At 60.6% G+C, this 27,959-nt stretch overlaps 2 protein-coding genes across 14 annotated transcripts in view; both read right to left on the bottom strand.

The window, feature by feature from the left end:
* Positions 1 to 16,921, bottom strand: part of MYO15A (myosin XVA) — a 53,833-nt gene extending 36,912 nt beyond the window's left edge. For 7 of the 12 annotated variants that reach the window (XR_015147780.1, XR_015147781.1, XR_015147782.1 and 4 more), the window contains exons 1-7: positions 16,351 to 16,477; positions 7,430 to 11,024; positions 5,432 to 5,514; positions 4,829 to 4,892; positions 4,128 to 4,237; positions 3,731 to 3,805; positions 3,513 to 3,603 (exon numbers count right to left, since the gene is read on the bottom strand). Coding sequence is in view for 7 of the 12 variants with exons in the window: in XM_086358419.1 (XP_086214545.1) it covers positions 3,513 to 3,603; positions 3,731 to 3,805; positions 4,128 to 4,237; positions 4,829 to 4,892; positions 5,432 to 5,514; positions 7,430 to 10,975 (3,969 nt within the window). In the remaining 5 variants the exon portion in view is untranslated. Of the gene's footprint in view, positions 1 to 335; positions 464 to 3,512; positions 3,604 to 3,730; positions 3,806 to 4,127; positions 4,238 to 4,828; positions 4,893 to 5,431; positions 5,515 to 7,429; positions 11,105 to 16,350 lie in introns of those variants that run through there. The other 5 variants (XM_086358422.1, XM_086358423.1, XM_086358420.1 and 2 more) reach the window with 5 other exon arrangements.
* Positions 16,922 to 16,928: 7 nt separating this feature from the next.
* Positions 16,929 to 25,746, bottom strand: DRG2 (developmentally regulated GTP binding protein 2). 2 transcript variants are annotated; one of them, XM_086358459.1, is made up of 13 exons: positions 25,585 to 25,746; positions 24,709 to 24,869; positions 23,076 to 23,165; positions 22,514 to 22,574; positions 22,154 to 22,244; positions 21,568 to 21,640; positions 21,361 to 21,451; positions 21,131 to 21,228; positions 20,801 to 20,877; positions 19,743 to 19,831; positions 19,099 to 19,157; positions 17,981 to 18,034; positions 16,929 to 17,675 (listed from the first exon to the last, which is right to left on the bottom strand). In XM_086358459.1, exons 1-13 carry the CDS (start codon positions 25,646 to 25,648, stop codon positions 17,589 to 17,591), a joined length of 1,095 nt encoding a protein of 364 aa, XP_086214585.1. In that variant the 5' UTR covers positions 25,649 to 25,746; the 3' UTR covers positions 16,929 to 17,588. The 2 variants fall into 2 exon arrangements, with proteins under 2 accessions (XP_086214585.1, XP_086214586.1); XM_086358460.1 differs by having other exon boundaries at positions 24,714 to 24,869.
* Between the last annotated feature and the right edge of the window lie 2,213 nt (positions 25,747 to 27,959).

Raw genomic sequence — 27,959 nt, 5'->3', positions numbered from 1 at the left:
CATGCGTGTGCACACACACCCAGTACCTTTATCTTCAGGAGCCACCAGGACCAAGGAGGAGGAAGGAACAAGAACAGAAGTGGGTCACCTACAGGACTGACCAGCTCCCCCAGGATGCGGGGTGCCTTGAATCACAGAGGGACTGGCCAAGCCCTCCAAGTCCTTGGTTGCGGGGAGCCGGTGAGGCATTCCACTCGTGACAAAGGTCATGAGGAAGGAGGCTCGGCATACGCAAAGGCGGGATCGAGCCTCAGGAGTCCCCCCGGATATTCTCGAGCATTTTCCCCCCCCCAAAAAAACCAGAGTCTGCCTACTTTATTGCTTTGTGCTCTTACCTCTGACTTTACTGGGGGCTGTCCCCTACCACCATCTCGCTCTCTCTGTCAAAGAGTTAACTTACAGCTCCAATTAATAAAGTTCCTGGGCAATTAGGAGTGTTTAAATCCAAACCCCTCAGATGGCTCTCTAACTCGCCTGACAAGTTTACCCGGACTCCTGCAGCTATGCATACGATTGTTTACAGTCTCCTAGCCTCCAGAGGCACGGGAAGCTTAAGATATTCAAATAGCTTAGAGCCTCTCAGAGAGTTAAAAACTGTCAGAATAAACTAGTAAAGGATTTCATTGATGAGTCAATGCTTGTTGCCAAGTTTTCACATCCCCTGAATTGTATCCTTGAATGTGTATTAATTAATAGTTGGTATATAGAAAAAATAAGTAGTGGCCTTGGTGTTAGTAACTTTAGACCCTTAAGGTAATAAATTCTTTCTTTGTTGTAAACCCATTACACATCCGCCCTATAGGAATGCAATTTTATCTTTGGAAGATGGTGCCAAACCTTGAAATAATTACTCTTAGAGAAAATAAGTCTTTGTTGATAAGTCCTTGTCAAGAGTCATAAAATGTTAGTAGGCCTTCTGGCCAGAAGATGATGTAAATCACCTAAACCATTTGTATACGATAAATTTGCAGGAAAGAAACCTTGGTTTTTGATAAGAATCAAAGACTGCTGACTTTGCATCCCCTATTATCCTCTATGTGTAACTTAGGGTATAAAAGCCCCTGTTGAAAATAAAGCTATGGGCCTTGTTCACCAGCGCTTGGTCTCCCCATGTCATTCTTCCCTTTAACTTCCAGCTGAGTCTCCATCTGGAGCGCGGAACCCACCACGCTTACTAATTATGCCTGGGCTTCTAAGACCCACTCGAGAAGGAGTCTAGGGTGAGACACCTTCCGCTATTCGAGAGGGCGCCTGCGGCCTACGTAAGTGGTGCAAACTTCTTGTCTTGAAGTTTTATTGGTCTCCCGCGTAAACCAAGCTACTCAGCTTCTTTTCTCCACTGAATTTCCCTACTGAGCTATCCTCATTCTATTGTTCTCTATATCTCTAATTAGCATATAAATAGTCGCCTAGGCCGTCTCTCCTTCGAATACCCTGGATCAGCTGGGGCTGGTCCCCGGCACTTGGTGGGCAGGAGAGTCGCCAGGTGAGAGCAGACCCCTGAGCCTTGGAGACCCAGGTGTCTGGGCTCAGGGACCAAGGTGTAGTCCCAGGCTGGGGGCTCTGAGGATGTCTTTGTGACCCAGCATCCTGGAAGGGCCTCCTTCCTGCCCTGCCTAGTTCCCACCTGGGGTCCTCTGCATCCTGAGTGAGGTCCTGCCCCTGTCCCCCACAGCTCCCACCCCTTGGGCTGGAAGGCCTGGCACAGCCCCGTCTCGTCTCCTGTCCCCTCCCTCGATCTGTCCAACACTATAGTCCCCTTGACTGTGCCCGTGCTGGCCCCTGGGCGTTAAGAGTTCTGTTCCCCTGCCGCTCTCAGCCCTTCCCTGCACACCTGTCTCCTGATGGAACATCAGCCCCACAGGCAGAAATCTGTCTGCACGTGCCTGGTGCCCAGAGTCCACACAAGACCTGGCACTTAGGAGGCCCTCTACAAACATCTGCAAGGGGGCTTCTCTGGAGGTCCAGTGGTTAGGACTCTATGCTTCCACTGAAAGGGGCACAGATTCAATCCCTGGTTGGAGAACTAAGATTCCCGTGTGCCACACACTGCAGCCAAAAGCAAAAAAAAAAAAAAAAAAGAATCTGCTGAATGGATGAAATAGGGGTTAAAGAGCAGAGCCACCAGGGCATAGCGAATTACAGTGCCCACTTAGTAAGCAACTACTGCATGCCAGACCCTTTGTCCCAGTTACAGCATCGTTAATGATCCTACGAGGTAGATGCCAGTATCAGCCATTTACAGATCAGGGAGCTGAGGCTCGGAGAGGTGTGCCGCGTGCCCGGTACTCCAGGGTCAGAAGAGCGAGGACCCCACAGCCCGAGCTCGGTGGTGTAGGCAGCGTTTTCTCTGGCTGCGCTGTTTCCTTGGGATGAACTCTCAGGTGAAGCAGGAGGGCCGGGGATACAGAGAAGTGACACCTGTTATCCTGGCGACCAGGCCAGTTCCCTGCACTCACAGTCTAGCTTGGTCCCAGAAATATTGCCCATTGCACAGAGGAGTGGACTGAGACCCAGAGAGGCCTGGGGGCCAGCCTGGGGGTGCTCCAGGAGTCAGGGTCCACCTGGGCTTTGGCCTGTACTATCCCTTCGTCTGGGTGCCCCTTGAGGGCATCTGGAGTGAGTTCTCCCCATGGTGTCTGGCATGAGGCAGGCACGCAGCCCGGGGCGGGACCATCAGGGCCCTGGGGCCATCCAGCCTGGCCTGGAGGTGTGGTGGTGCTGTGTTTGGGCTGGGCAGCATTCAGTGCCCTCCCAAGACCCCACCCCAGGGACCCTTGTCACATCTCAGCCCAGACATGGAGCCTGTGGCCCAGACATCAGTTGATCAAGGCAAGACTGGGTTCCACAAGGACTCATGGCCAAAACCAGTCCAACAGGAGGAGCCCTGAGACGTGCTGGCCCCTGGGCCATGGTGCTGCAGCACCATTGTGCTGGTCAATGGGAGACAGATGAGGATGACGGTCAAGCGTGGCAGGAGTGGGCAAGACAAGAGACGTTGTTTAAGACCGTAACCCCAGTCATGCCCAGAATGGACCCAGACGGCCTGACTGCAGGAGCAGGCTTAACAGGTGCTGTGGCCTGCTCCCAGAGCCTAGCCTGGGCCTGGCACACAGTGGGTCCTTGGGAAGCCTTTACTGAGGTTCTAACATCCTCAGTTCAGGGAACCTAGCTTTGAGCAGAACTCCCATTCTGCAGACCCTGGCCAGGCCTTCTCAGTGTCCCAGCACCTCCTGCCTGCAACCTCCACATTCGGGCCAGTCCTGCCTCCTTCACGACCATGAAGCTGAGGCCAGGCAGGGAGTGTGGGTGGCGCCCCTGGCCCACGCAGCCTCTATTTGGGCTGCTCCAGGAAGCTGGAACATAGAGCTCACGCAGGGAGACATGAGCAGGAAGGAACTCCCAGGGAGGGCAGGCAGAAAGAGCCCCCAGTCCTATGAGCCCTCTCTGTGCATCCCTGGGTGCTGGGCTGGGGGAGATGGACAGACCACGCAGCTGAGAGATGGACTCACTTGCCGTGTGACGCCCCGCTTCTGACTCATGGCCGCCAGGTAGCGCAGAATCAGCTTCGTGGCCTCGGTTTTTCCCGAGCCGCTCTCTCCACTGCCCGGGCAAAGGAGCAGAGTGAGCTGCCACCTGCTCACAGTGCCGTCCCCCAGGCTCTCCTGACCTCGCCATGACACAAGAGGACATGGGTAGGAAGCTGGTCCCCAGCCCCACCCCTGCTCACCTGATAATTATGCATTGGTTCTGTTTGGCATCGAGCATTTTGGCGAAGGCGAGATTTGCAATTGCGAACAGGTGGCTGGAGAGACAGGCCAAAGGGTTCCTGGGCAGGCCTTGCCCCATGCCCCCAAACCTCCCAGTGGGCGGGCAGGGGGCACCTTTGCCCAGCTGAGCGGCCAGTCCTGCTCCATGCCCACTCCTAGGAGAATGCTCCTGCAAGGCTCCCTGTCCAGACTGAGCCTGCAGTTCTGCAGAACAGTGGCCTGCAGCCCAGAGAGGGCTATGGCCAGGCTTGGGGAGAGACTGTTGGGCCACCCACCACCACCTGCCCCGACCCCCAGCTCAGACAGGGCCCCAGGAGACCCCAGGCTATCCCTTCTCCCAGCCTGAGAGACACTCACGGGGGGTTCTCGGCCAGGGCCCGCCCGCTGTACTGCTGCACCTGCTCCGGCCCGTAAATTCCAAACATCTGGTACGGGTTCACCGACACCAGGATGCTGCCGATGTACGTCTGCTGGGCAGACAGTGGCCTCAGTGCCTGTCTGCATCCCTCCCTCCCCTACTTCTGGAGTCGGGATCCTTGTTTTGTGGGGACAGATGCCTGGCTGCCTGGCCCTGGTGCCTACACCTTGGCCCCTGACAGTCTGATGGGTCATCTGCTCTGGTGGTGGAGTGTCAGGCACTGACCAGGCTGAGGCCAGAGAAGGCTGAAGCAAGCAAAGCCCCACAGCCACGATGCTGCAAGGATGGCCACGACAGCTGCTGCCTGCTTCATTCGTTCACAGTTGGGGCCGCCCCCTGACTGCCTCTTCTGGAACCCGGGTCTCTGGAAGCTTTAATCCACTGGACCCCTGGTGGCAGGGGTCACACACTTCTGGGTTCCCTGTCTCCAGGTCTCTGCTCCTGGCACCCACTATTTTCAGACTCTGTATTCTAGGACTTTAGGTGCTAGTGCTCCCAGCTCTTGCATGCTATGGCTGAATAGTAGAAACTCCAGTCTGGGTGGGCAGAAGAAATCCATGCTGTCCACTGCAGCCCCAGGAGGCAGGGGAGCCGCAGCCCTCAGATCCCAGCCCAGGGAGGTGCTGGCCCCAGGCCTTACATAGATGAGATTCCGTTCAAATCTGGTCTTGAGGTTGGCCAGCACGGTGGTCTCCTGGAGGTCTCTGTGAAGGCATGGAGAGGGACAGTCAGGGGGCACCTTCCCCTCGGGGCAGGGCCTTTGTCAGAAAGGTCAGAGTTCAAGTCCCACCTCTGACACCAACCGTGATGCCTTGGGCAAATTACTTAACCTCTCTGTGCCTCAGCTTTTCCATCTGTCCAATGGGCATAACAATCACTGTCCCCATGTCTCCGAGGTGGGGTTGCTCTCAGGTAGCAGACGTAAGGGCTGTCCCCATGGTTGGATAATGATATTGACCAGCACAGCCTTCACATCTGGGGCACCTCCGCTGTGCCAGTACCCCACAACAGCCTCCCCACATCCTGCAGGTGAGAAACCATGGCAAAGAGGCTGAGTAACCGCCTGGGCCCAGCCAGTAAAGGCCAGGGCTGGGGTCTGGACCCAGCCCCTCCAAATTATTGGGCTTTTGTGACACTGCCTGACCCTCGCTTTGCAGAGGAGGAAATGTTCCAGGAGGTGAGGGGTGCCTGGGCAAGAGGCAGTGCTCTGGCTGGGAGCATGGTGACCACGGCGAGCACTCACTTGAGCTGCGTCATGTCCTCCACTCCGTCCTCCTGCTGCTGCTCGCGGAGCTGCGTGGATGGTAGGTTGCGGATTGAGTGCATCTGGAGGAGACACCAGCAGTCAGCCATGCATGCGTCCCTGGCCCCCATGGCCTGGACATGACCAGGACCCACTCTCGTTGCAGGAAAGGGAACCCTGAGGCCAGGTTGGGTGGGTCCTGTGGGACCCCCGCCTCGGAACGCAACCCTTAGTCCAGGGACCCACGTCCGGCCTCAGTACTCCCACATGTTCCCAAGGGTCCTGCCCAGGAGGTGAGCACATGCTTGTAGGAGCAAGGCCTCCTGCCTCACATGCTCCTGGGGCTGACCCTCTTCTCCAGGGTGATGCCCAAGTTGGCTTATGTGATGACTAGCATCCATGTCTGCTGCCTGGGGCCCTTCGAAGGATGAGGACTTTCCCATTTGACACCACACCCCGTGACCAGCGCTGAGCAAACTGAGCCATGCACACAGACCCGGGCTCAGTACTGCCTGCCACTCAGGCTCTCCCCCAGCCCCCGCAGTCTTGCAGAGCGCCTGTGGACATGCACGCCGGCCTGTGGTCCATGGATGGGGCACACACGTGCAGCATACACTCTCAACTTCCATTTGACAGTTTCTCCTGTGTCCCGTGTCCCCGCATCTGGGGGTCTCAAAACAAAAGTCCCAATGCCCGCTCTGGGCGGCAGGGCCTCCTCTGTGCACATCTAGTGTGCACAATGGACCTGAGGATGCCACGTCAGCCTGGGCCATAGCACATGCACTCATGTGCTCTCCATGTTTGGCTGTGCTGTGGCTGAGCACTTGTTCCAGGCCTGCACGTGACCCACGGAATGGAGAGGACACCTGGGCACCCGCCTTTCCTGCCTCTTGAATCCAGCCCGCACCCCTCCACCCCTGAGAGGCGAGGAAAGGGGACACCAGGAGGCAGCCCTCGTGCTAAGTAGGGCACAGCAGGTATCACCCCAGAGGCCCTGGCCTCCCGCCCACCCACCTGCCCAGGTGCGCCAGCCACTCACATATTCCAGGGTGAGGAGGGCCCAGGCATCCTTGCCCCTTACTCCTGGGCGCCTCGTGCCCCGCTCCCGCAATGCTGCGGCCCACAGAGCACGGGGCACCCGCCGCCGGGGCCAGGGCCCCCCCAGCAGCCAGGCTGCCCCAGTCGCCATGGCTGGGCCACTGGCTGCCCACTCCACTGGGCCCCGTCTGCGGAGGCTGGGAAACACACGAGGCCACTGCATGCCCCGCCCACCCCAGGTGTTCCCGGGGGAGGCTCCAGTGACCACCCCCCTCCACTGAAGGCTGCCAGCACGGAGCTCGCGTTCCGCCGCAAGCGTGGCAGCCAAGCACGGACTTGGCACCCCTTAGACAGACTGCCTGCCTCACACCCTACAGGGGCCCAGACAGACTCCTGGCTCAGCGTGAAACAGTGTGACCCCTGGGTCTTGGTACCTGCCTGCCCTGTTCAGTAAAGAGGCTGTAAGCCTGGGTCCTAAGCCCTCACATTCAGACAGTCCAATGCCCTGCAGCCCAGGAGACTGCCCTTAAGCAGGAGCCCCCAAGAGACCAAAGACCCCAGTTTGGCAAGAGGAACAGCATGTATGTGAATGGGGGTGGGACAGGGTGGTAGGCAGGGTCTGTAGTTTTGTGCTCAGCCAAGATCTCTGCAGAGAGCTGAGGGTGGATGTGCCATCCAGGTCGGACGAGGACAGGGCTGCTTGAAGCCCAGGATGGACAAGATCCCTTCCCCCACATGACCTGCAAGGAGTTTCTGGCGTCTCTGTCCTCTGCTTGCCTGTGCCGGGCATCCAGCCCCTCATTTATTTCTCCAGAAGCTCCAAGAGGCTGTTCTTTCCAAGCTACAGATGGGAAGACCGAGGCCCAAGCCGGCAGCCGCTCTCCAAGGTCCTGAGAATGTCTCCTGCCCTGTTTCCCAGGAAGGAACCCCAAGCCCTCCCTCTGACCTGTGCCCCCATACCTTGCTCCACAAGCCTTTGGTGCCAACCTCTTCCGAGGGGCCCCCATGGGGCAGGCCGGCAGCTCCAGGGCCCAGGCGACAGGACAGGGGGCGGGTGGATACTTGCAGCTGGGGTTGGTGGGCCTCCGCAGGCAGCCAGAGGCGGGACCAGAGCAGACTCCAGGCTCTTGGCCTGGGGATGGGCTCTGGCTCCTGGGTCACCTGGACAAGGGGCTGCAGAGGGGCAGGACCAGCTCGCTGGAAGGAGCTCAGCTTCTGTATACGAGGCATGACCACTGCAAAACGCCCAGGACTTGCCTGGAACCGTTCACCTGCCTTGGGCAGGGGTCCCGGGGCCCCTGTGGGTGCCAAGGGAGCTGGGGCACTGGGCAGTGTCCCCCACCGGCGCCATGGTGGCCATGTGGCTCTCATCTGGTCAGAAGCAGCCAGCGGGTTGGAGAGACTGAGCCTCAGCGCTTTCCGATCTGAGTGGGCATCGCTGGAGGGTGTTGGGGCTGGGGGCTCAGGCTCTGTTGGTGTCTGGGCGTCCCCTGGGCAGGCCTCTTCTTCAGGCTTTTTGGGGCTGGGGCTGGCTGATTTGGTCAGCTGTCCGGGTCCTGGGTCCTGGTGTCTCCCCAGGAAAACGCAGGTTGAGTCAGAGGCTGGGTCTTCAGCCTGGAGAGCAGGGGAGGGCACCGGGCCCCCGGGCTGCAGGAAGGAGCTCGAGGGCACAGGGGGTGGCCTGGAGAAGCCACGGAGGCTGCCAGGGCCTCCGGGCCAGGGCGAGGGTGGGCGCTGGGTGGCAGGCATGTCCACGTCCCAGCTCGGGGCCAGCGGGGGCACTATCCAGGGTGTCTCCGAGTCCTCGGGCTCGCCCTGGCTCTCTGGGCACTCAGGGGCAGCAACAGCCGCATGCCAAGACCCAGGCCCTTGCGGCAGCAGGAAGGGCTGGCGGGGCCGGGGCTTTACGGCCCTGGTGGGCGGCTCACTGAGGCGGCGCCACGTGCGCGGGAGGCGTGAGGGCAGGTTGAGCGAGCGGTGCCGCGGGCGGGGACCCAGCAGAGGGGGCGGTGAGGGCGGCCGCGGGGGGCCCAGCAAAGGTGATCGGAGTGCGCCAGGGCGTGGTGAGGCTCGGCATGGGGACGGGGGCTCCCGCAGTGAGCGGGGACGGCGGGGTGGTAGCGAGAAAGGCGGCCGGAAGGGGACGGCGCGGATGGAGGGCTGGGGGGACAGGGGCCCCAGGGGTGAGCAGTAGCCCAAACCGGGCCGGCTCCTCAGTGAGGGTCGGGGTGAGGGTCCAGGGAAGCCGAAGGCAGCTCCTTGGTGGCGAGAGCCCCTGAAGGAAGACTGCGGTCCGGGGAAGGCCAGTGGGTCTGGGAGCCCCTCAGGGATCAGGGGTGGGGGCTCTGCCAAGGCCCGCCAGCTGGCCTGGGGTGCGAGGGGCACGTGAGCCGGGGCGGCCCAGGGTGGCGGGTGCAGGCGGAGGGAGCTGTAGGGCGAGATGGCCGGGGGCAGGCCTGGGGCCAGGGCGAGGGGCGGGGCGAGGGTTGGGGTGGGCGCTGGGCCGGGCATGGGGCTGGGGCCCAGACGTGGGGTGCGCGGTGGGGTCGCAGGGCGGTGGCAGTTGTTGTTGTTGCGCGCGCGTGCTTGCGCCCTACGCAGCACGATGGGCGTGCTGGGGCGCTCGGAGTCCATGCCCGCCAGCTTGTAGCCGAAGCGCTTATAAGCCGCCTCCCTGACCGCCGGGCCTCGCGCCCGGGCCTTCCGGCTGCCCCTGAGCCGCGGGATAGGCTCCTTTTCCGACAGGGTGTTTTTGAGGAACCGCGCCAGCGACGTGGCCGGGCGTGGTGCGGGGCGGCCAATGTCCGGGCTGAAGCCCAGGCCCCGGGGGCCGCCGAAGGCCGAGAGGGCACGCTGAAGGTGGCGCTGGCGCGACGTGAGGAAGCCCCAGAAGGGGTGGCCGTAGGGCACCGGGGGCAGCGGCGGCATTTCGTCCTCTTCCTCATCTTCATCTGCATCACCCAGGGGCAGAGGGATGTCCAGGGAGGGCGGCAGGGGCACCTCCAATTTCTCCTTCCCGAACAGCTTCACCTGGGGCCGCGGGAAGAGGCGGAACCTGCGGATGAGGGACAGCTTGGACCTGGCAGGCTTGTCCATGCCCTGCTGCTCGAAGAAGGCGGCACTGGGCAGGCGGAAGGAGGTGCCCGGCTGTTCACTGCCCCCCTCCTCGGGCTCCTCCAGCTCCGCTATGTCATCCATCGGGTGGGCATATGGGTTGTGGGGTGACAGAATGGGCGGAGGCACCCACGGGTACGCGAAGGCCGACTGCTGGGGTGGAAGATAGGGCCCTTCAGGGGGGTAGACTGCCTGGGCCCCACCATAGGTGCCTTCCGCGAAGGGGACACCATAGGGCTGCGCGTAGGGATCCAGGTGGGGCAGGCTGTAGGGATCCAAGTGGGGCGCAGCATACGGGAGCTCGTAGGCCAGGTCGTAGGGTGGGTACGGCGGGTAGAGCGCCTCGGGAGGGGCGTAGGTCTCTGGGTAGTAGCTGTGCGGTTGCACCTCGCCCGCGTAAGCCTCGTAGTAGCCATAGGGAGACGCGAACGCCGATGGGGGCGCATAGGGGGGCTCGTAGTCGTCGTAGCCGTAGCCGAAGGTGTAGTCGGGGTAGAAGGAGCCGCTGTAGTAGTCAGGGCCATAGTAGTCGTAGGGGTCCTCAGGCACGTACTGGTGCGCGTAGTCGTAGGGCGGCCAGGCTGGGCCGTGGGGGCCGTAGGCGCCCTGGAGGGGCTCCTGCTCCTCCTCGTACCGGTACAGCGATTGCTGGTCGTAGTAGTCATCGCCCTCGCGGTGGTAGTCGTAGTATTCGCCCAGGTCCTGGAAGCCCTCAAGCCCATACAGCGACCTGCGGGAGCCCGAGTGCCGGAACGGGGCCTCATCCTCAAAGGGCAGGAAGCCCACGGGCTCGCCTGATGCGTAGATGCTGTGGGCGCGCGGGAACCTGCGCAGGCGGCCCCCTGGCCGCAAGATTTCAGCGCCCGACGGGAAGGGCAGCTTGCGCGAGCCCACGCGGGAGCCCGAGCGGTCCAGCCAGGCGTCTAGGGTGGCCTGAGTGCTGCCCGACTCCTCGGCCTTCTTGATGAGGAACTTCTTAGTGAGCCAGTTGATGGCCGTGGACGCCTTGCTGAGCGACTGGGCACGCGGGCGCAGGCGGCCGTAGCCCCGCCGTCCGGGGAAGCGGATCACCATGAAAGACGGCTTCTTGCCCTTCATGGCGCGCTTCTTCTTGCCCATGCGCATCTGCGTCATGAGCTTTGACGTGGATTTGAGCACGGTGCGCGCCTTCTTCTTGCGTTTGGTCTTCTGGGGGCCTGTGTGGAGGCCCCAGAAGAAGGCTGATGCGCTCCGGAACTGGCCCTTCTTGGAGATCTTGGGCGTGCGGTCTCGAAATCCCATGAACAGCCGTGACGTCCCCTTCAGGCTCCGCTTGGGCTTTTCCGGCTCCGGCGCCTTCTTCCCCTTCTTCCCTTTCTTGGCTTTCTTCTCATCCTCATCTTCCTTTGCCATGGTGGTCACCTGCTCCCTCCCAGATCGTCTGGTGTCACAAGCTCAGGACCTTGGGGACACGGGGACCTGCCGAATGTCCTGCCTGTGGCTGGACATGCAGCCTCCTTTGACTCAGAGCAGCTGGGACCGACCCTGTGGCCTGGGAAGGTTCAGCCAAGCTCCTTCTGGCTGGGACCAGGATTTCAAGGGGGCACATTCATAATTCATCTCCTCGAGCTCCGCCTAGAGTTTCACCCTCAAGGTTAGTGGAAAGCGCCTGGGTGTTGTTTACTGGAAGTGGGGGAGGCCTGGCAGGCCCATGCTGGGGCAACAACTTAGCCTTACAGTCTCCACAGGGACAACCGTGCTGACCCCAGTTGAGCCCTCCCCAAGCCTCTGCTGACCCACCCACAGAAGTGAGCGCTTGGGTTAACTGGGCCCCAGAGAAGGGGAGCCTCCTGCCCTAAACCACACAGCAAGTCTGTTCCGGGCCACAAATGGAGCCCCATCTCCTGAGCCAGAGCCAGATGTTTAAAGGCCAGCAAGTAACCCTGGAGGGGAAGCTGGGACCCTCCAGGTCCTGGGTAAGGGAGGGGGAGGGTGGGCAAGGCAGGTGCCCAGGACTGCTGTCAGTGTAACCAGAGCTGGCCAGCTCTCAGTAGTGTGAATAATTTACTGGGGAGAACCAGGCTGCTGGCTCAGAAGGCAGGGCAAGAAGGGGGCATCTCAGTTCCAGTGGGGCTTGATGGGGCCTCTTGCCTGGCCAGGGCAAGGGGTGCAGAGGAGCAAAAGCAGTGGGTGGGGCCTGGCTCTGGCCCCAGCTCTGCCGCCAATGGGCTCTGTGGTCTTGGGAGAGCCCTCTGTCTTCTCTGGGCCTGTTTCCTCCTCTGGAATGAGTCATGACCCCACTCTGTCTCCTTCACACGGAGGAAACAAGATGTGATGGAGCTGCTGGGCAGCATCCCTGACCAGGGGCACCATGTGTGTGGCCCGTGTCCCAGGCCCCTTCCTGGCCCTGCCGCTCCTCCCGGTTTCTGCCGCTGCTGAGACAGCCCTGTGGTCCCTGCCGTTTCCAGGTACAGCTGATTCCTCCAGGGTGGCCGCTTGACCCAAAGCCATGTGCCCACTGTCTGGCCGGTGACCAGTCCACTTAAAAAACCTGCACTACGAGAGGCAGGGGCTGAAGCTTGTTAGATCAAAGGGGCCAGGGGAGAATTTAGGGGCCGCACCTCTGGGACCCAAGGCCTGGGTACTGTCTCTCCCCTCGCCCACCTCTGCCCAGGAATCGAGGATCAGGACATAAGGGCCTGGGGAGCTGAGGACAGGTCTCCAGCTAACGTCAGGCTCTCCACTCATTGGACTTCCGTTTAGTCCTCGGGCCCCACAGCCAACTCTGTGATTACCTTAAGGTTTTCCTTAGAAGATCCTGGGGCAGAGGCGCTCTAGCCCTGGGCCTACCACTTGCTGACCCTTTGGAGCCTCAGTTTGCTCAGCTATGAAATGGGGACAGAGAGGCCCTTCTCAGACAGAGGAGAGGAGCCAAGAGGTGGGTGTGTGAGGAGATGCACCCCCATCCTCCCCTCCTCTCACTCCCTCTGCCCCCTCGCTTCCTTCTCTGCCTCTGCTTCTCCTCCCCCAAGACTCACCAAGAGCCGTTTGGTGCCCAGCAGTTCAGGGGATGGTGTGGAGTGGTAGGCCAGGGGCTGCTGGTGTCCCCAGGGAGTGGGAACCAGAGTAGCCAGGCACCTTCCAGGGGGGGTGGCACACAGGAACTGGGCCCCCACAGGGTGGGATCTCAAGGGGGCATCCACCCCCATCACCTCCTCTGGTGCTGTCTCCCCCCACCTCATTTTGGGCTGTGGCTGCTGCCCACTGGAGAGAACATGGAGCAGGGGTTCACTCTGAACCCAGAGGGGCCAATACCCCACCCCCAACTGCTTCTCCCGGAGGTGGTTTCCAACTGAGACCCAGGCCACTGTTTTCCCATGAGGGTCTCACAACAGGCTATGGGTGGAGACCATCCACTCATCTCCAGATGAGGAAAGAGAGGTGAAGTGACTTGTGCAAGGTCAACCAGCTAGGGATGGTGGAATTGGGCTCCGACCCAGGTCTGGTGGTCCAGAGTCACCCTTCTTACTAGGTCACCCTTGCCTCAGGGCTCCTGGGTGCTCGGGCTAGCATGTGGCGGGGGGAAGACAGTGGGTGCAAGCAGGGGCTCAGCCAGCCTTCCAGTTCTGGGGCCGAAGGCCCAGTGCCGGTGGGAGTTGCCTAGGCCCTGTCCCTGCTCAGGGCCCCCCTAGACCCCTCCCCAGCCTGGCTCCAGTCCCTCAGGACAGCAAACACTGACTTGTCTGTTCATTCACTGGTTGAGAAGTGTTTGCTAGAAGCCTGTCCTGCAGCAGGTGCTGTTTAAGCACTGGGGACGCAGCTAAGAAAACAGAAACCTGCCCTCATGGAGCTGACATTCTGGACAGGGGGACTGGCAACAAATAAGGTGAGTGAGTGAAAGACACAGGCGGTCGCATGGTGTGAGTATTGGTGTTGAAATAACACAGGGAGGCAGCACCAAAAGGGGCCGGGGCAAGGTGCCTCAGAAATGATACCCGGGCCAAGAGCTGCAGGAGGGGAGGGAGGGAGGCCTGAGGGGAGCACAGTGGTCCTGACTTGAGGGAGGAACAGCAGAGCCAGGGTGACAGCACAGTGAGGGGCAGACGTGGGGGTGGGTTCGGAGGTCATGGGTGAGCACTTGGCCAGAGCCGTAGCAGAGAAAGGGTGGAATCAGACCTCCATGGTCTACACAGAGTTCCTCTGGCCACTGCAGAGGCTGCTGTGGGAGCCACCGCGTAAGGAAGGCTGGGGTGGTGCCGAGGACAGAGTGGGGGTTGCCGATGTGTTTGCGTGTGGAGACAAGACTGCCTGCCAGGGTTCCTCACCGAACCGGGTGGGAGTGGAGGCTGCCAGCAGACAAGGCTATGGGCAGAGCAGGGAGAGACTGGATGTCAGCCCTGCGCATGGAGGTCTGGGCCATCCACTGCCCGGGTAGCTGGCAGGAATTGCATGGATCGGAGCTGACAGTAGCCATCAGTCAGTGGCGTCTTGGCAGGACGGCACTGGGGTGGGGGCATGCGGAGGAGAGGCCCCAGCAATGAGCCTGGGGCTGCACTGCTGGGGACCAGAGCCGGTGGCAGAGACCAGAGGGAGGTGTGGGGAGACCCTGCATCAGTGTCACCCAGGACACTTCCCCAGAGCAGACGGGAGCCGTGGCCTGGAGCAACTGTATTTGTGATACTAATGGTAGGCTGCCTGGCTCTATGTTCATCACACAGAGACTCTCCTCAGCCCCGGGAGTGGAGAGCACCCCAGCGCCCATGCTTGCATACAGTCGAGGGGCCCAGGGAAGAGGCCACATGACTCACTGTGTCAGACCCAAGATGGGAATGGGACCGACCGAGAGCTGAGCCTCCCCCAGAACCTCTGGGGTCCCTCTCTGAGAACATGGGCTCTGCTATGGCTGGGCTGGGCTCTGCTATGGCTGGGCTGGCCTCTCTGAACATCAGTCTCTTCATCTGGACAGTGGATTTTGGAGCCCAAGGACCTGAGGTTCCCTGCTGCCCGGCAAGTCAATGGCTACAGTCCAGTGCCAGCCTCCCAAACAAACACCAAGCTGCCAAGGACACCCAGAGTGGGCAGACAGAGGTGTGGCTCCAGGAGGAATCCCTGAGCCCCTTTCCCCACCTCAGTTTCCTCAAATTTCATGTGGAGCTGGGGGCGGGGTGGCACCCTGTAGTCTCTAAAGGGGGCCCCCTTTCTAGCTGTTGAGGGTCCCGCCTCTCTCTCGGCCTCCCCAGCCTCAGCTGCAGTCAAAGAGCGGCTGTCAGAGAACAAATCTCATTCGTTCACATGTTACCTGCCAGGCACCGTGTGGGGCTAGGGGCCACAAAGTGGAGCAGAATCAGACACAGCCTCCACCCTCCCACAGCTCCCAACGTCAGGGGTATACAGACATTAAGCAGAAAGCCACACCAATAAGGGGGGACTGCGGCCATGGGAAGAGCTGAGCAGGCCAGGCTATGACGTGGGCGGGGGGGGGGGGATGCTGCAGGGGGAACCTGGAGGGCCCTCCAAGATGCTAACCCTGAACCAAGATCTGTGAGATGAGGGAGCAGTTCAGATGGAAGAGGGAACAATTTTCAGGCAGATGGAATAGCATGTGCAGAGACCAGGTGGCAGGAGGGATGGAGTGAGGTGAGAGTGCAAGTGAGAAGTAGCCAGGATGGCAGGAGGAGCCAAGTGAGGCTGGGCGCTGGGGTGGGACTGTGAGCCCTCCAGCAGTGGGGGACATGGCCGGGCTCTGAGCTGTCGGGGTGCTGCAAGCCTATCTGTGTTCTGAAAGTGGAAGTGACCAAGCGTGCTGAGCCGTACTACGTGCTGGGCCCCAGATCTCACACCTCCCCCACGTAGACACGGGTCTGTAACGGGTCTCAGGGAGGTTTGGTCTCTGAGCTTTGGACCCCTGGCTGCAGAGTGTCGTGCTCTCAGCAGCTGCTCCTTATGCAGTTGTCCTGGACAAAAGCTTCTGGGCCACTGTGTGGAGATGGGGTGCAGGGACAGTGGCTGGGCCTGGGTTGGCTCTGGTAGGGGACATGCTCAGGTCAAGTGGGCAGCCCTGGAGACAGCCGTGGGGGCTGGCCTGGGGCCCGAGGCAAAGTGGGAGGTGTGGGGAGATGACAAGTCTGGTCTGGGAAGCAGAAGGTGTGTGGTGACCGTGGGTCCAGGTGGAGAGTCAGGGAGGAGGATTAGGTGGGTGTTGAGGCTCCTCCAGCCCCAGGGACACCTCCCCAGCATAAGGCTCTGTGAAGGGCCAGGGCATGCTGACCTAGCCTCGCACAGACTAGACAGCATAACTCTGCTGACCACAGATCCAGAAGGCCCAGGACCCAACACAGACACCCAGACTGCCCCGGAAACAAGCCCACCCATGGGGAGGGATGTGGGGGGCCAGTGACCACAGCCCCAGTCATGCCTCCCAACCAGACACTGGCCAGGGACACCTGGACCTCTGGTCTCATCCTCATCCTTCCCCAGCCCAACTGGGGAACAGACAGGCCTGGAGGTGACCCCTGTAAGCCTAGGGCCCTTCGCCACATGTGAGGCAACCATCACCCAGGCAGAACCCCTCCTTTGGGACCTCATGGCTGAGTTGGGCAGCCCACCATCATCAAGAGAACTGCACTCGACCTCGAGCATCACGCACATCTCACAGATAAAGAAAGCAAGGCCAAGATGGACCTCACAGTGGGTCAGGACAAGGCCCCAGCTCAGCCACTGCGCCCCCCCTACCCCTGCACCCAGGGGGTTGGGGGCAGACCCCAAGGGCCCAGGCCAAGTCACCTTACCTGGGTCCTGTGGCACGCTCCCTGCCCGCATGCTGCCTGATGGGGGTCCTGTGGCCAGGCCCCAGGAGTGCAGCCGCCGGTGGAAAAGCTGGCCTGGAAGAGAAGCCCAGCCCACCCCGCTGCCCGCTGCCCGCCTGGGCCCCATGCATATTTAATAATGTCCATTATTCCTGTTTTGTCACTGGAAAGGAGACTGAGCAGCTGACAGAGGAGCCAAGAACAGCAGGGAGAGCAGAGCTGTGGGCCTGTTCCACACCCCAGCCCCTCTCCAGACCCCCTGGGGCCCTGCCCCCACCTGCCAGCCAGCACTGGCTGTCCCCCCAAGTCTGTTACCATCCCCCCCATCCCTGGGAGGGGCCCCTCCACCCTGCCTGCAGCAGCAGCAGGAGCCAACCCGCTCTCACTGCAGAGCCTCCCGGGGGTGCTGGCCACCGTCCTGGGGCAGAGCCCTGCAGAAGGCCCCTCTCCCCCTCTACCCTGGTCCCCCAAGCCCAGGCTCCACCCGCTCACTGCTGCCCCTGACTAGAGCTGGCAACTGAGTTCTGCAAACTTAACACGTTGTCCTTAGTAAACAGAAGTCATGGTTACCTTTTTATTTCAGGAAGGGGAGCCAAGATTTGGAAAGGGAATGGGGTTTGGAGAGAAAACAGAGTCCAGACTCCAAACTCCCCACCCTAGGGGTATCAACCAGGCTGGGTCCTGGGTTTTGTGCTGGGCAGGGGCTGCCCTGAGAAGGGGTGACCCTTCTGGACTGGTCAGGCCGTGGGGGGCATGAACTGTGCCTTTAAAGCCCCAGATCTCTAGTTTTCATCACAGGGCAGTCCTGGGCAGGTTTGGGGTGGGGATAGGTGTTTGTCTGGGGCGGCCCCCTCCCTGAGAACCAGAGAAGCTGGCAGGAGCTGAGAGGCCCCCAGGACACAGGCGGGCCTGGGTCCCTGCCCAGCACTGAGCCAGCTTCTGCATGGGCCCCAGCGGGGGGAGGTGGGCAACCACCTTCCTCTGCGCCAGAAGCAGTGGGGTGGGCATGGGCCCAGAGACCCACATTCAGCACCCCTCGGGGGCCCGTCTCACAGGAAACACCCCAGCCCAGTCCACCCAACCTCATCCTCTGCCCAGCGAGTTCCTTATCATCTGCCCGCTGAAGAAATGTGGAAACAGCAGACGTGAGCCCCCTTCCCAGGGTGTGCATGTATTTTGCTGGTTTGGGCTCCTGAGTCCCACGGGTGGGGGTGGGGGCACTACTTCTTGACGATCTGGATGACGTCCTCGTGCTCCATGGTGTGTGTCAGGCCCACCCGCTGCGGGCTGTACTTGGTGCTGGTACCCTGGTGGGGAGGGGGACTCATCAGCCTCGGAAGCACCCGGCCGAGGCTGACGGAGCTGCACGGGGGGAGGGCGGGGTGGTGCTGGGGTCTAAAGTGGGGGTCCCAGCACAGGCAAACCCTGCAGCTTCAACAACAGGACTCCCAGGAGTCAGACCGCCCTGGATCCCAAAGCAGGAGGCCGGTGTCCGGTCTGGGTCAGCACGTGTGCTGTATATCTGGACAGCAGGGCTGACGGACACCCTGGTCCCCAGGTGGGAGGACAGAGGCGCCTGCCTGACACCGGGGCTGCTCTGCCCAAAACTCACCCACACGAGCGCGTACTTGAACTGGCTGGCGAGTGACCGGTGGATGCGGTGGCACTGGAGGGAGAGTGGGACAGTGAGCCTCACGAAGCCTCAGCTCACAGCCACTCAGATGCTCCCGCTTCCCGCCTCCAGGGCACCTGCAGGCTGTGGGGCCACAGCCACAGGAGGACCTGGGTCCTAGCGGAAGGGGCCCTCTTCCCCCTGTGCCAGAGCAGCAGCCCTGACAGCTGCTCCCTCAGATAGGCAAGTGTCCCAGGAAGGAGCGAGGCCCTGTGGGGCAGGCCTCCCTGGGCCGAGACCCAGGCCCCTCTGCCACAAGCCTCGCCCATGCGCTCTCCATGCCAGCTGGCAGCACACGGCCCACACCCCACGATCCCTCCGGCCTCTGGGCCTCTGCACAGGCCACCCACTGCCTGGAACACCCTTCTGCTCCCAGCTTCTCCACTTTCCTTCCTGGCATGGCTGAAGCCCCATAACCTCTACAGCTGGTGGCCAAGGGCCTGAAAGGGCTGGGGTTTGTGTCCCCTGCAAAGATGCAGGGGGCAGCGACAGGGAGAGCCGGCTCCCAAGGGCACCTGGGTTAACAGGCTGCGGCACCCCCACCCTGGTCATTGCAGTCCCCACCCTGTGTGGGACTATTTAGCTCCAGGATTGTGGGACTGGAGTCTGCCGACCACGAAGGACCCAATTCTGGCAGGCAGCGGGGCTCCTTTGTTCAGCATGGACTGTCCCTGGTGACGGGGTGCAGGAAGCACTCAGCCCCTTGGGGTAGGGGGCACGAAGAAGGGCCAGCATTTGGGGTACACGACTTGGAATGAACCATCCGGAATTGCCCAGGCTGGCAGCCTTCCTGACTGAATATCTGGAGGGCCCCAAGGACCTGGCAGCTCTGGTGTGACAGGACAGTGACAACCACTGCTTCCCAGGTGTCCCTGCACCAGCAACGAGCCTGTGCCCAACCCGTTGGCGTTGCTCCACGCCCGACTGCAGCCGGGTGGTGGGATGCATGTCCATTGCCTGACTGCACGTGGCTGAGGGTTGGCCGAGGGCCCAGAGGACATCAGACAGGACCCCGAGGGGACGGGAGGGGCTCCCCACCCCTGGCAGGTCTCACTCACCACGTGCTCCACAGAGGCCCCTTTCCGGAGAATGATGGCGTCCGTGAAGTCTGGCCTCTCTGCACAGGTTGGGGGGTGGGTGGGAGTCAGCAGAGCCAGGGTGCGATGCCACAAGGCTTCTCTTTACAGGAAACAAGGGCCCTTCCATTCTCCACCGACTGCCCCCTACTCTCTGGCATACCCTCACTAAGAGTCCTGATCAGGCAGGCTCTACAGCCTTGACTCGACACAGAAAATCAAAACACACCCCCATCCAGGTGCAGACCCCTGCAAGACTGTCAGCCGTGAGAGCCCTGGCCAAGGGGACCCGCAGGAGAACTTGGACTGGCCCAGCTCCAGCCGGGCAGCTCGTCTCCCTCTGCTGATGCTAACTGCCCAGACTCACCTGCGAGGCGTGTGCTCAGGGGTGGGACTTGGGGGAGGCTCCTGTGCTACCGGTTCCCTAAAGCTTGGACGTGGGGCCTGTTATCACTGGGGAATCCACTGCTGGGCTGTCTTCCCCTCAGCGCCCCCTGGAATTTGGCTTCCTGTGCCACTAGGGCCCAGGTAGAGGGTGGTGCTGGCTTAAAAACAGGAGAGGCTCTCACATGGAGCCTGCTAGTCCAGGGTTAGCAAAAGGGGGAGGACGGCTGTGCCGGACTCACGGCCTCGCTTCTTGGTGTAGATGCAGGTCAGGGCCAGGTACTCCCACAGCATCTCCAGCAGATAGTCCAGGTTCAGCTTCATGCCGCAGCTGCCGGGAGGAAGGAGGGGTTGGTCAGAGCGGCCCTGGGGCTCCTAGCACCAGACTAGTACGGCCCTGATGGTGCTCGAAGGCAGCACACCGGTGGGCCCGACAGCTCTTCAGCTGCCATGCCTCCCATCACCATCACGCTCCTGCCCACAGAGCCCGGCCATCTCTCTGGCGCTCTTGGAGGGCCCAGGGCACGTGTGACAGCCAGGGCAGCTGGGGGCAGAGGATGACTGCACAGAGCCCTCCCCAACGGCAGCCCAGCAGGGGTTTCAGTGGCCGGGTGGGCCCTGGCTTGGTCCTCTGCTGCTGCACCATCCTGAGTGGAGTCCCGCCCTCCCCCGAGGTGAGAGTGAGCACATCAGAGTGGCTGGTGGCCCAGGTGTGGCAGCAGGAGGGGAGCAGGTGTCCTGAGGAGGGACCCCTGTGCCTGCTGCTCTCTGTGGATGCTGGGGATGCCCAGGAAGCAGTCCTCTCGTGGGCCCAGACCACCTTCCTGGTCCCCGAGGTCTTAACTCCTCAGGAGCTGAGCCCCACTGTGGTGCTACAAAGCATGTGGGTGGAGGCCGTGTGCAGCAGAGGGCGGGGCACGAGGCCAGGCTGCCCCCACAAGGCCTCTGCAGCCATGGTAGGCCGGGGCGTAGATGGCCCCCAGGACTCACCCCTCAGAGAAGCCCCACCTGAGGATGTTGGGACCTTTTCCTTCTGGTGATGACAGAAGCCACGTCTCCCAGGGCCTCAGCGGCAGCCTGGGGCTCCCTGGTTAACTGCTAAGCCACGAAGCCCTAACCACTCTCACCCTGGACCTCAGTGGACGAAGTCCTTCTGTTTCCTGAACCAGAGCTCACCCCACATCACCCGTTGTCCCAGCCTGGTCAGCGTAGGACCTGGCCCAGGTCACGAGCAGCCCCAGGACGGCCTTCTGCCTTAGGCTGCGCAGAGGCCAGACAGATTGGCTCTGCTCAGCCTCACCTGATGACCACACTGTCAGGTTTCCGGGCCAGGCGGTCTACTTCTTCCATCGAGATCTGGTCAATCTTGTTATAGACCTAGGGTTGGAAAGGCAGAGAGTGCTGGGGAGGGGAGGAGCAATGCTGTGCGGGACCAGATCCCACCTGCTGCCTCGGGGATGGGGAGGGAGATGCAGCAGAAGGGGCCTGAAGTCCGGCCCCCAGAGACCAGGATGCACTCTGGGGGTCAAACTGGATGTGCCTGCATGACTCAGCAGCCCCTGGGGTGAGGCTCTTGGCCGGGTCAGCTGGGGCAGGGGTTCCTCCTCCCACAGGGCCTGGCGCCACTTACATACAAGCATGGCATGTACACGCGGTTGCCCACAATCACGTCTATGAACTCGTCTGGGGAGCAGTCTTCTCGGAAGAGCACCTCAGCGTTGAAGATCTCTGAGGGGCTCAGGTTAAGGATGACCTGTGCACCAGCAGCCCCTTGCCCCCCACCCCCACCAGAAGGGCCCCAAACAGGTGGTCTGCATCACCCATCCCTGCCCCCTCCCCCTGCCCTTCTGGTGAGGATGCTGTACTCATGCAGGATTAACTGCACCAGCTTCTCTGAGCACTGAGTCAGCGTGACTGTGGAGTTGAAGGAGATGCCGCCTCCTTTCTTGGGCTGGGGGAGAAAGAAGGAGGCACCACTGATGGAGGGGCAGCTGCAGCCCTGCCCTACCCCATGTGCTGGCAGCCTAGCCCCCAGCTCGCGCCCAGGTGACAGGTGATGGGCCTCACCTTAAAGTAGATGTTGGGCTTGTGCTTGTTGAGGCGGATGCCCACCGACTCCAGCTCCTTCTCCAGCAGAGACCTGGTGGAGCCCCACGGCCTTCACAAGGGTCCCAGGCAGGCTGCACTGCCTCCATATAACAGTCAGCCCCCCACCCCATACCTGGACAAAGACCAGCCCTCTCCCCCACACCACCAGATCCCGAACATCGCTTCCAGCCACCAGAGATAACAAGGAAGAGCCCCGGACACTCTGGTCAGCCCAAAGGGAGACGGGCTGGTGTGCCCTCAGCCGCAGGTCAGGGTGTGAACGAGGCTCTGCTGCTTGGGGCTGGGCTCCTGGTGGGCTTTGGGCAGCACTCGGCGCACCCAGGCCGGCACGGCACAGCCCATGCCTCCACACACAAGCCTCCTGGGGAGGCCGCCCACACTGGGTGCAGCTGTGGACCACCCTGCCCCTGCTCTCATGTGTAACCAGGCCAAGTGCCCTGGACCACCCACCAGGAGTTCAGGGACACAAGAGCTGCAGCCAGTGTCCCGCCACCCACCCCAGGGCTTCCCTGGGCATGCCAGCCTACCCCACCCCACCGCAGACCTTTGAACCTCGCCCTTGGTGGCGTCCAGCATCATGATGACGACATCAGCTGTGCGGGCCACAGCGATCACCTGCCGGCCACGGCCTTTCCCTGGTCAGAAAGGTGGGTGCTGGTTACAGTGACAAGCGCAGGGCTGTGGGACCCCTAGCACAGGGAGCCCAGACTCCTCCCCTTATAGACCCACATGGATTCTGCCACCTGTCATCCTGGAGCAGGCATGTCTCTTAACCCCTGTCCTACTCATAGAGATGTCAGTTTTAGGAGGAAGCTGACATCAGCACCTGGGGAGGAGTAGCGCTCCCCACTGTGCCCCCACCAAGGCCTGAGCCTCCAGCCCCACTGCCCACTCCTGCCCCCACCTTGTGCTGCGCCTTCGATGATTCCAGGGAGGTCCAGGAGCTGGATGTTGGCGCCTTTGTACTAGGAAGCAGGAGAGGAGTGAGGTGGAGCGGGCGGGCTGGGAAGGGCCCAGCTGAACCCAGCTTGGCCCCAGGGCCAGGTCTGAGCCTTGTCCCACCCCAGCCAGCCCAGCGCAGACCATGCCCTGAGAGTGGGGAGGCCTCCTGGGAGGGGCCCACAGTAGTCACTGCTGGTGCTGACAGTGCTTCAAAGAAACCACCTCAATGAGTAGGTGGGAGGTCCAAGGCCACAGGACCCCGCTGCCCAGAGCTCCAGAGCTTCATGGAGAACAGGACCTGGCTGGCCAGCCTCAGGGAACCAGGGAGGGCTTCATACTGGCAGATCCTTGGAACCAGCCTGGACTGCAGGATGGGCCAGGCGTCTCTGGGGTCCCGGCAGCCCCAGTCCCCAGAGGTGTCCATGCTTGAGGCCAGGGCAGCTCAGCCAAGAGTCTCCCCCATGCGACCCCCTCCCATACACAAGCTCACCCTCCCTCCCGGGGCCCAGCAAACCCCAACTTACTTCAATGACCCCAGGGATGCAGGTCAGGGTTGTGAATTCATAGGATGCAGCCTCGCTGGCGGTGGAGGTCATCAGACTTAAGAAGGTGGACTAGGAGAGAGAAGGCCATTGCAGCGGCAGTCGTGCCCTGCCTCCTGGAGAAGCCCACACACTGGGCCCCCCCTCCCTGCCAATTACCCTGGCTGGGGTGTGATGACAATAGCTGGAAAAGTCACCTCGGGCCTTGCCCAGAGGGGGCTGGACATCAGAAGGCCCTTTCGTGCCCAAGGCCTCAAGCCCGTCTGGAGTGAGGGACACAGGGACCTGGTTCCTAAGAGGGTTCCCGCTCTGTATCAGGGCCCATCCCCAGCTCCACAGAACCCCCAGACCCTCCTGGGCCTGGCAGACTTGAACTGGGTGACGGCACAAAGCTGCTACTCCAGTGAGGGCAAGGGGATAGGGATCCTCCAGCCTGAGACAGCTGACTGTGAGGGAGGGTGTGTGGGAAAGGGTCTGGATGGACCCTGCAGCCAGTCCATCTGTGGACTGAGAGACCCGGCCTTCAGTCATCTGTGCTGGAGGACCCTAGACCTCCTCCTGATCCCAACCTCATGAAGGAGGTGATAAAACAGGGAGCACGGTGACCCTAGTGATGGATGCTATGGCCCAGAGGCCAGCAAAGCAGTGGGCAGTGCCAAGAGCGCAACCTGGCCTGGCAACCCCATCCTAGTCAGCAGGAAGCCAGGCACAGCTCACTCACACACCCTCAGGCTTGTGAAAGAATCACTGTCACACACTCTCCACACAGGGCGCCTCTTAGAAACTTCAGGAAAGATAAAAACCTGGTGGTGCAGACAGGTGTGGGCAGACAGGCAGCCCTGAGAGTCACGGTTGCCAGAGGCCAACCTGGGGGACATCCCTGAACCTGTCTGACCCCTGCAATGGGCGGTCTGGGCCCTCCTGTGCTCAGGGCCCTGATTCCCAATAGGACCCAGACCCCAAGAGCATAGCCCCTGGTCACTAGAGTGGCTCCTTCCAGCCTGGGCTTCTCATCCGGGAGAATGCCTTGCAGACTGGAAAGTAAGATTGAGGGAAAAGGGTAAGATGAATGAGTCCCCAGCAATGTTCAAGGAGTTGGAGCCTGGCTGTGCTTACTAACCACCTGCCTGGGGGCAGCTGGGCACCGAGGTCACACCTGGCCAGTTCAGGGCCTCACTGCCACCCACTCTCCCCCTCCTGCCACTGCTGCTACGCCCCGGGCTCCACCTGGGCCTGTGAGCCTACTCTTCTTTCCGCCTCAAGGTCCACTCCTCAGGGCTCAAACACCTGCTCACAGAGCAGGCGCCCCGGCTCCCGAACCTGCCCTTCCGGCTTTCCTGCCCCCCATTTCCCAGCTAGGGGGGTCTGAGGGAGCAGGGACAGAGTGTGCCTGGCATGTGGTGCACGCTCAGTAAACGAGACCGAGGCCAGCAGAGCCTCTCTGACTGGGAGGTGACAACACCCCTGTGGGGCTGACAAAGGGGTGCAGCCTGACTCTGGAGAGGCTGGCTCTCCTCCGTCTGTGGAGTCGACTCAGAGGCAGGGAAGAGGTGCATCCAGGTGGGAAAGGAGACAAGCCGCCTTCCTCCTGAGGCCCACGCTGCCCATCACTGACCTTACCCACAGAGGGAAATCCGATCAGTGCCACACGGGCATCGCCTGACTTCATGACATCAAAGCCCTCTCCTTTGGAGGAGGACGATTTGGACGGCTCCAGGAGCTGGGCCCGATACTTGGCAAGTTTCGCCTTCAGCAGACCAAGGTGGTACTCGGTGGCTAGAAGACACAGCACAAGATGGGTAAGTGTCCAGGGCGGGCTGGGAGGGACCCATATGCTCTGAATGCTGGCCAGGAGGCCCCAGAGCCAGGTAGCAATCGTTGTCAAGGAGATCAGAGGAGAAGAAGACCACCACTCAGTTAAAATGCCCTTGGCTTTTCACTTCACTTAGGACAAAAGCTCCTTACTGAGACCTGGAGACCCACTGTCAGGGGTTCTCAGCCCGAGCGGTACCACTCCTGGGGGCATTCTGGGGGTGTTTTCTGCTGTCGCTGGGATGATGAAGTCCTTCAGTATTCATCAGGCAGCGGCCGAGGAAGCCAGCTGCCCTACAAGGTGTGAGTCAGTGCAGCAGAGCCAAGAACTGTGAGGTGACTTCCCAAGCTTAGAGACCGGGCCCAAACCCAGGTCCGCCAGACTCAAGTCAGGACCGCCTCCACCCACCTAACGGCTCCAGGCTGCTGGCGAGGATGTACCTGTTAGGTCTCCTCCTGGACGGCCCCCCACTAAAGGGCAGAGCGCCAACTCCCCAGGCCCAGCCGCCAGGAGACCCGGGTTCGAACCTCGACCCTGCCTATCCAGGTCGGACGCTGCTCCGAGAGCTGAGGTTCTCCACTCGGCCCTGTGGTCCGGCCCTGATCCCGCCCGGCCCCGACGGCTCCTGCCCGCCGCCCGCAGCCGTGGCGGGAGACGCCCCGCGGGGCCGGCCCTCACCCTTATTCTTCTGCGTGCGGGCGATCTCTTTCTCGATCTCGGAGATCTTCTCCAAGATTCCCATGGCGGCAGCTGAACCGAGCGCACCGGCCGGAGAGACGGCAGCAGACCCCTGAACTCTGGAACCGTCGGCTGCGGCCGACCAGCGTGCGCCGGAAGCCCACGGAGAACAGCGTCCCCGTTCGCCTGGCGCTCGGGGATTCAGAGTCCGGGCGGCAGACGTCGAGGGGAGCGACATTAGTTCCGCCGCTGGGTGGGCGGAGGCTGGGGAAGCGCGATGGGCTGGACCGGGGCGGGGCCCGGCTGGCGGGGCGGGGCCAGGCGAAAGAGGGCAGGAAGGGGGCGTGGGAGGTAGAGCGGGACTCTCAGTTGATGGACTCCGCATTGCGGGTCCCAAGCTCAGCCGGCTTTGCTGGTGTAAAGAAAAGGCGCCGAGCTGAAAGCCTCGTGGCTTCTTTTGCGTTGAGGTTAAACGTCTGTCCCCAACTTCGCCTTCCTACCTGCCAATCAGATGCCTCCTCATAGGATGCAGTTGAGACAGCATCTCCTAAGTGCAATCCTTACCTGAAACTGCTGTATCTGAGTTTAGACTTGAGGAAACATCAGACAAACTAGAAAGTGGTACTTTTTATAGGACAACTGGGCTGTCTTCAAAATTGTCAGTGATATAGGTGGATGGGATGGGGGAAGGATTGTACCAGATTAAAAGATGTTAAGTATAACGTGTGAACTTTGCCTGGATTCTGGTTGAAATTTTTAAAAGGAGTTATGAGAAGACATTCTGAGGACAATTGGGGAAATTTTGACTTTAGACAGAATGTTAGAGTTTTTGTTCAGTCGTTCAGTTGTGTCTGGCTCTTTGTGACCCCATGGTTGGAAGTCCAAGGTCAGGGTGCCAACATGGCTGGGTTCTAGTGAGGGCCCTATTCCTGCCTTACAGACCACTGCCTTCTTGCCCTGTCCTTACATGGCCTTTTTTCTGGGAGTCTGCACAGGGACAAAGGAGGGAGACAGAGACACAGCTCTCTGAGGATGCTTTTTTTTGCCAGGCCTCAAGGCATGCAGGATCCTAGTTTTCCAGCCAGGGATTGAACTTGGGCTCTATGCAGTGGAAGTGCAGCGTCTTAACCACCAAACCACCAGGAAATTCCCTTCTGTATGTTTTTAATACAAGGTTGGGAGTAGGGAGCAGGATATTGGAAATCATGCTGTGTTCAAATTCAAGGTTCATAACTGTGAGCTTGGTTAAATTTCTTAACCTCTTCTACACTCTAAAAACAAGGATAACATGGTTGTTGTAAAAGTGAAATAATTTGCTTGCTCGTAAGTCCTCCTTGAATGCCAGAGCCACTGTCAGTTGAGTCTCCTCGGTGGTTACATCTTCCCCAGATTCAGTCCATGTTTGCCAACACCGTCATGCACAAGGCTCTGGGCTGAAGAGGGCTGTTGTAAGCCCAGCTTGCTCTTCTCCTCCACTGCTGACAAAGCCACGATACGAGCCCTGTAAAGTGCCTGACCCAGCAGCTCAAGCTGTTAACAGTGGGGCTGAGATGTGAAGCCCAGTGACTGCAGGGTAACAGGCAGACTGCGGGGAGAACACCTACATGTTTGGCTCCGTGAGGTTCACAGGGGATGGGAGGGGAGAGCCTTTGGGAACTGAGAGGTATAGGCAGGTGTGGAGCCCCGGCCCGTGGAGAGCAGGTCTCTGCCCCACATGCAGCTCCTGGCTCCTACTGCCACACTTGTGCCCACGGAGGTGTGCTATCGGTTTACACTCAGGGACACAGAAATGTCCTGAAATGTGACCCACCTTCCAAGAACCCTGGACCTCTGCTGTGTCTGCTTCACTCGCAATCTCCAAAGGGTCTCTTTCTTCATAAATAATGTGGAATCAGGCCACTCCCAGGATCAAGAGAGATAACCTGAAGACCAAACCAGCCTTTCCTGTTTGGAATGTCTGGGTCCTCCAGACCCAAGCCTGGGAAGCCAACTAGGAACCTCATATGTTCGCATCACCCAAGGAATCTTTGGACTTAGTTGCTTTGCAGCATGTGGGATCTTAGTTCCCCAACCAGGGATCAAACCTGCATCCTCTGCATTGCAGTGAGTTCTTAACCACTGAACCACCAGCGAAGTCCCTCACCTGAGTAATCTTTGAGAGTTGACAAACTTCTAGACAGGCTGCTGCTGGATCTCTGAAAATATTCAACTTGTGCATCAAAGGATACCATATCAACAGAGTGAAAGGTAAACCCAAGAAGTGGGGGAAAATATCTGCCAGGTGGGTACCTGATAAGGGGTTAATATCCAGAATATATAAAGAAGTCACTGACCAACAGCAACACAACAACCTGATTTTTAAAACGCAGAAAAGA

The sequence above is a fragment of the Bos grunniens genome, chromosome 19, assembly GCF_055505025.1.
Source record: "Bos grunniens cultivar Pamir isolate PY7600 chromosome 19, Bosgru_T2T1.0, whole genome shotgun sequence".
NCBI lineage: Eukaryota > Metazoa > Chordata > Mammalia > Artiodactyla > Bovidae > Bos > Bos grunniens.
The sequence above is the reverse complement of the archived record's forward strand: the minus strand, read 5'-3'. Positions and strand labels throughout refer to the sequence as shown.

Excerpts from the sequence above, each read along its gene's own strand:
- DRG2 (XM_086358459.1), bottom strand. The coding sequence starts at position 25,648 with ATGGGAATCTTGGAGAAGATCTCCGAGATCGAGAAAGAGATCGCCCGC. Across the intron at positions 22,575-23,075 it reads GCATCCCTGGGGTCATTGAA|TACAAAGGCGCCAACATCCA; the intron begins GTAAGTTGGGGT and ends CCTGCTTCCTAG. Across the intron at positions 21,452-21,567 it reads AGCCCAACATCTACTTTAAG|CCCAAGAAAGGAGGCGGCAT; the intron begins GTGAGGCCCATC and ends TTTCTCCCCCAG.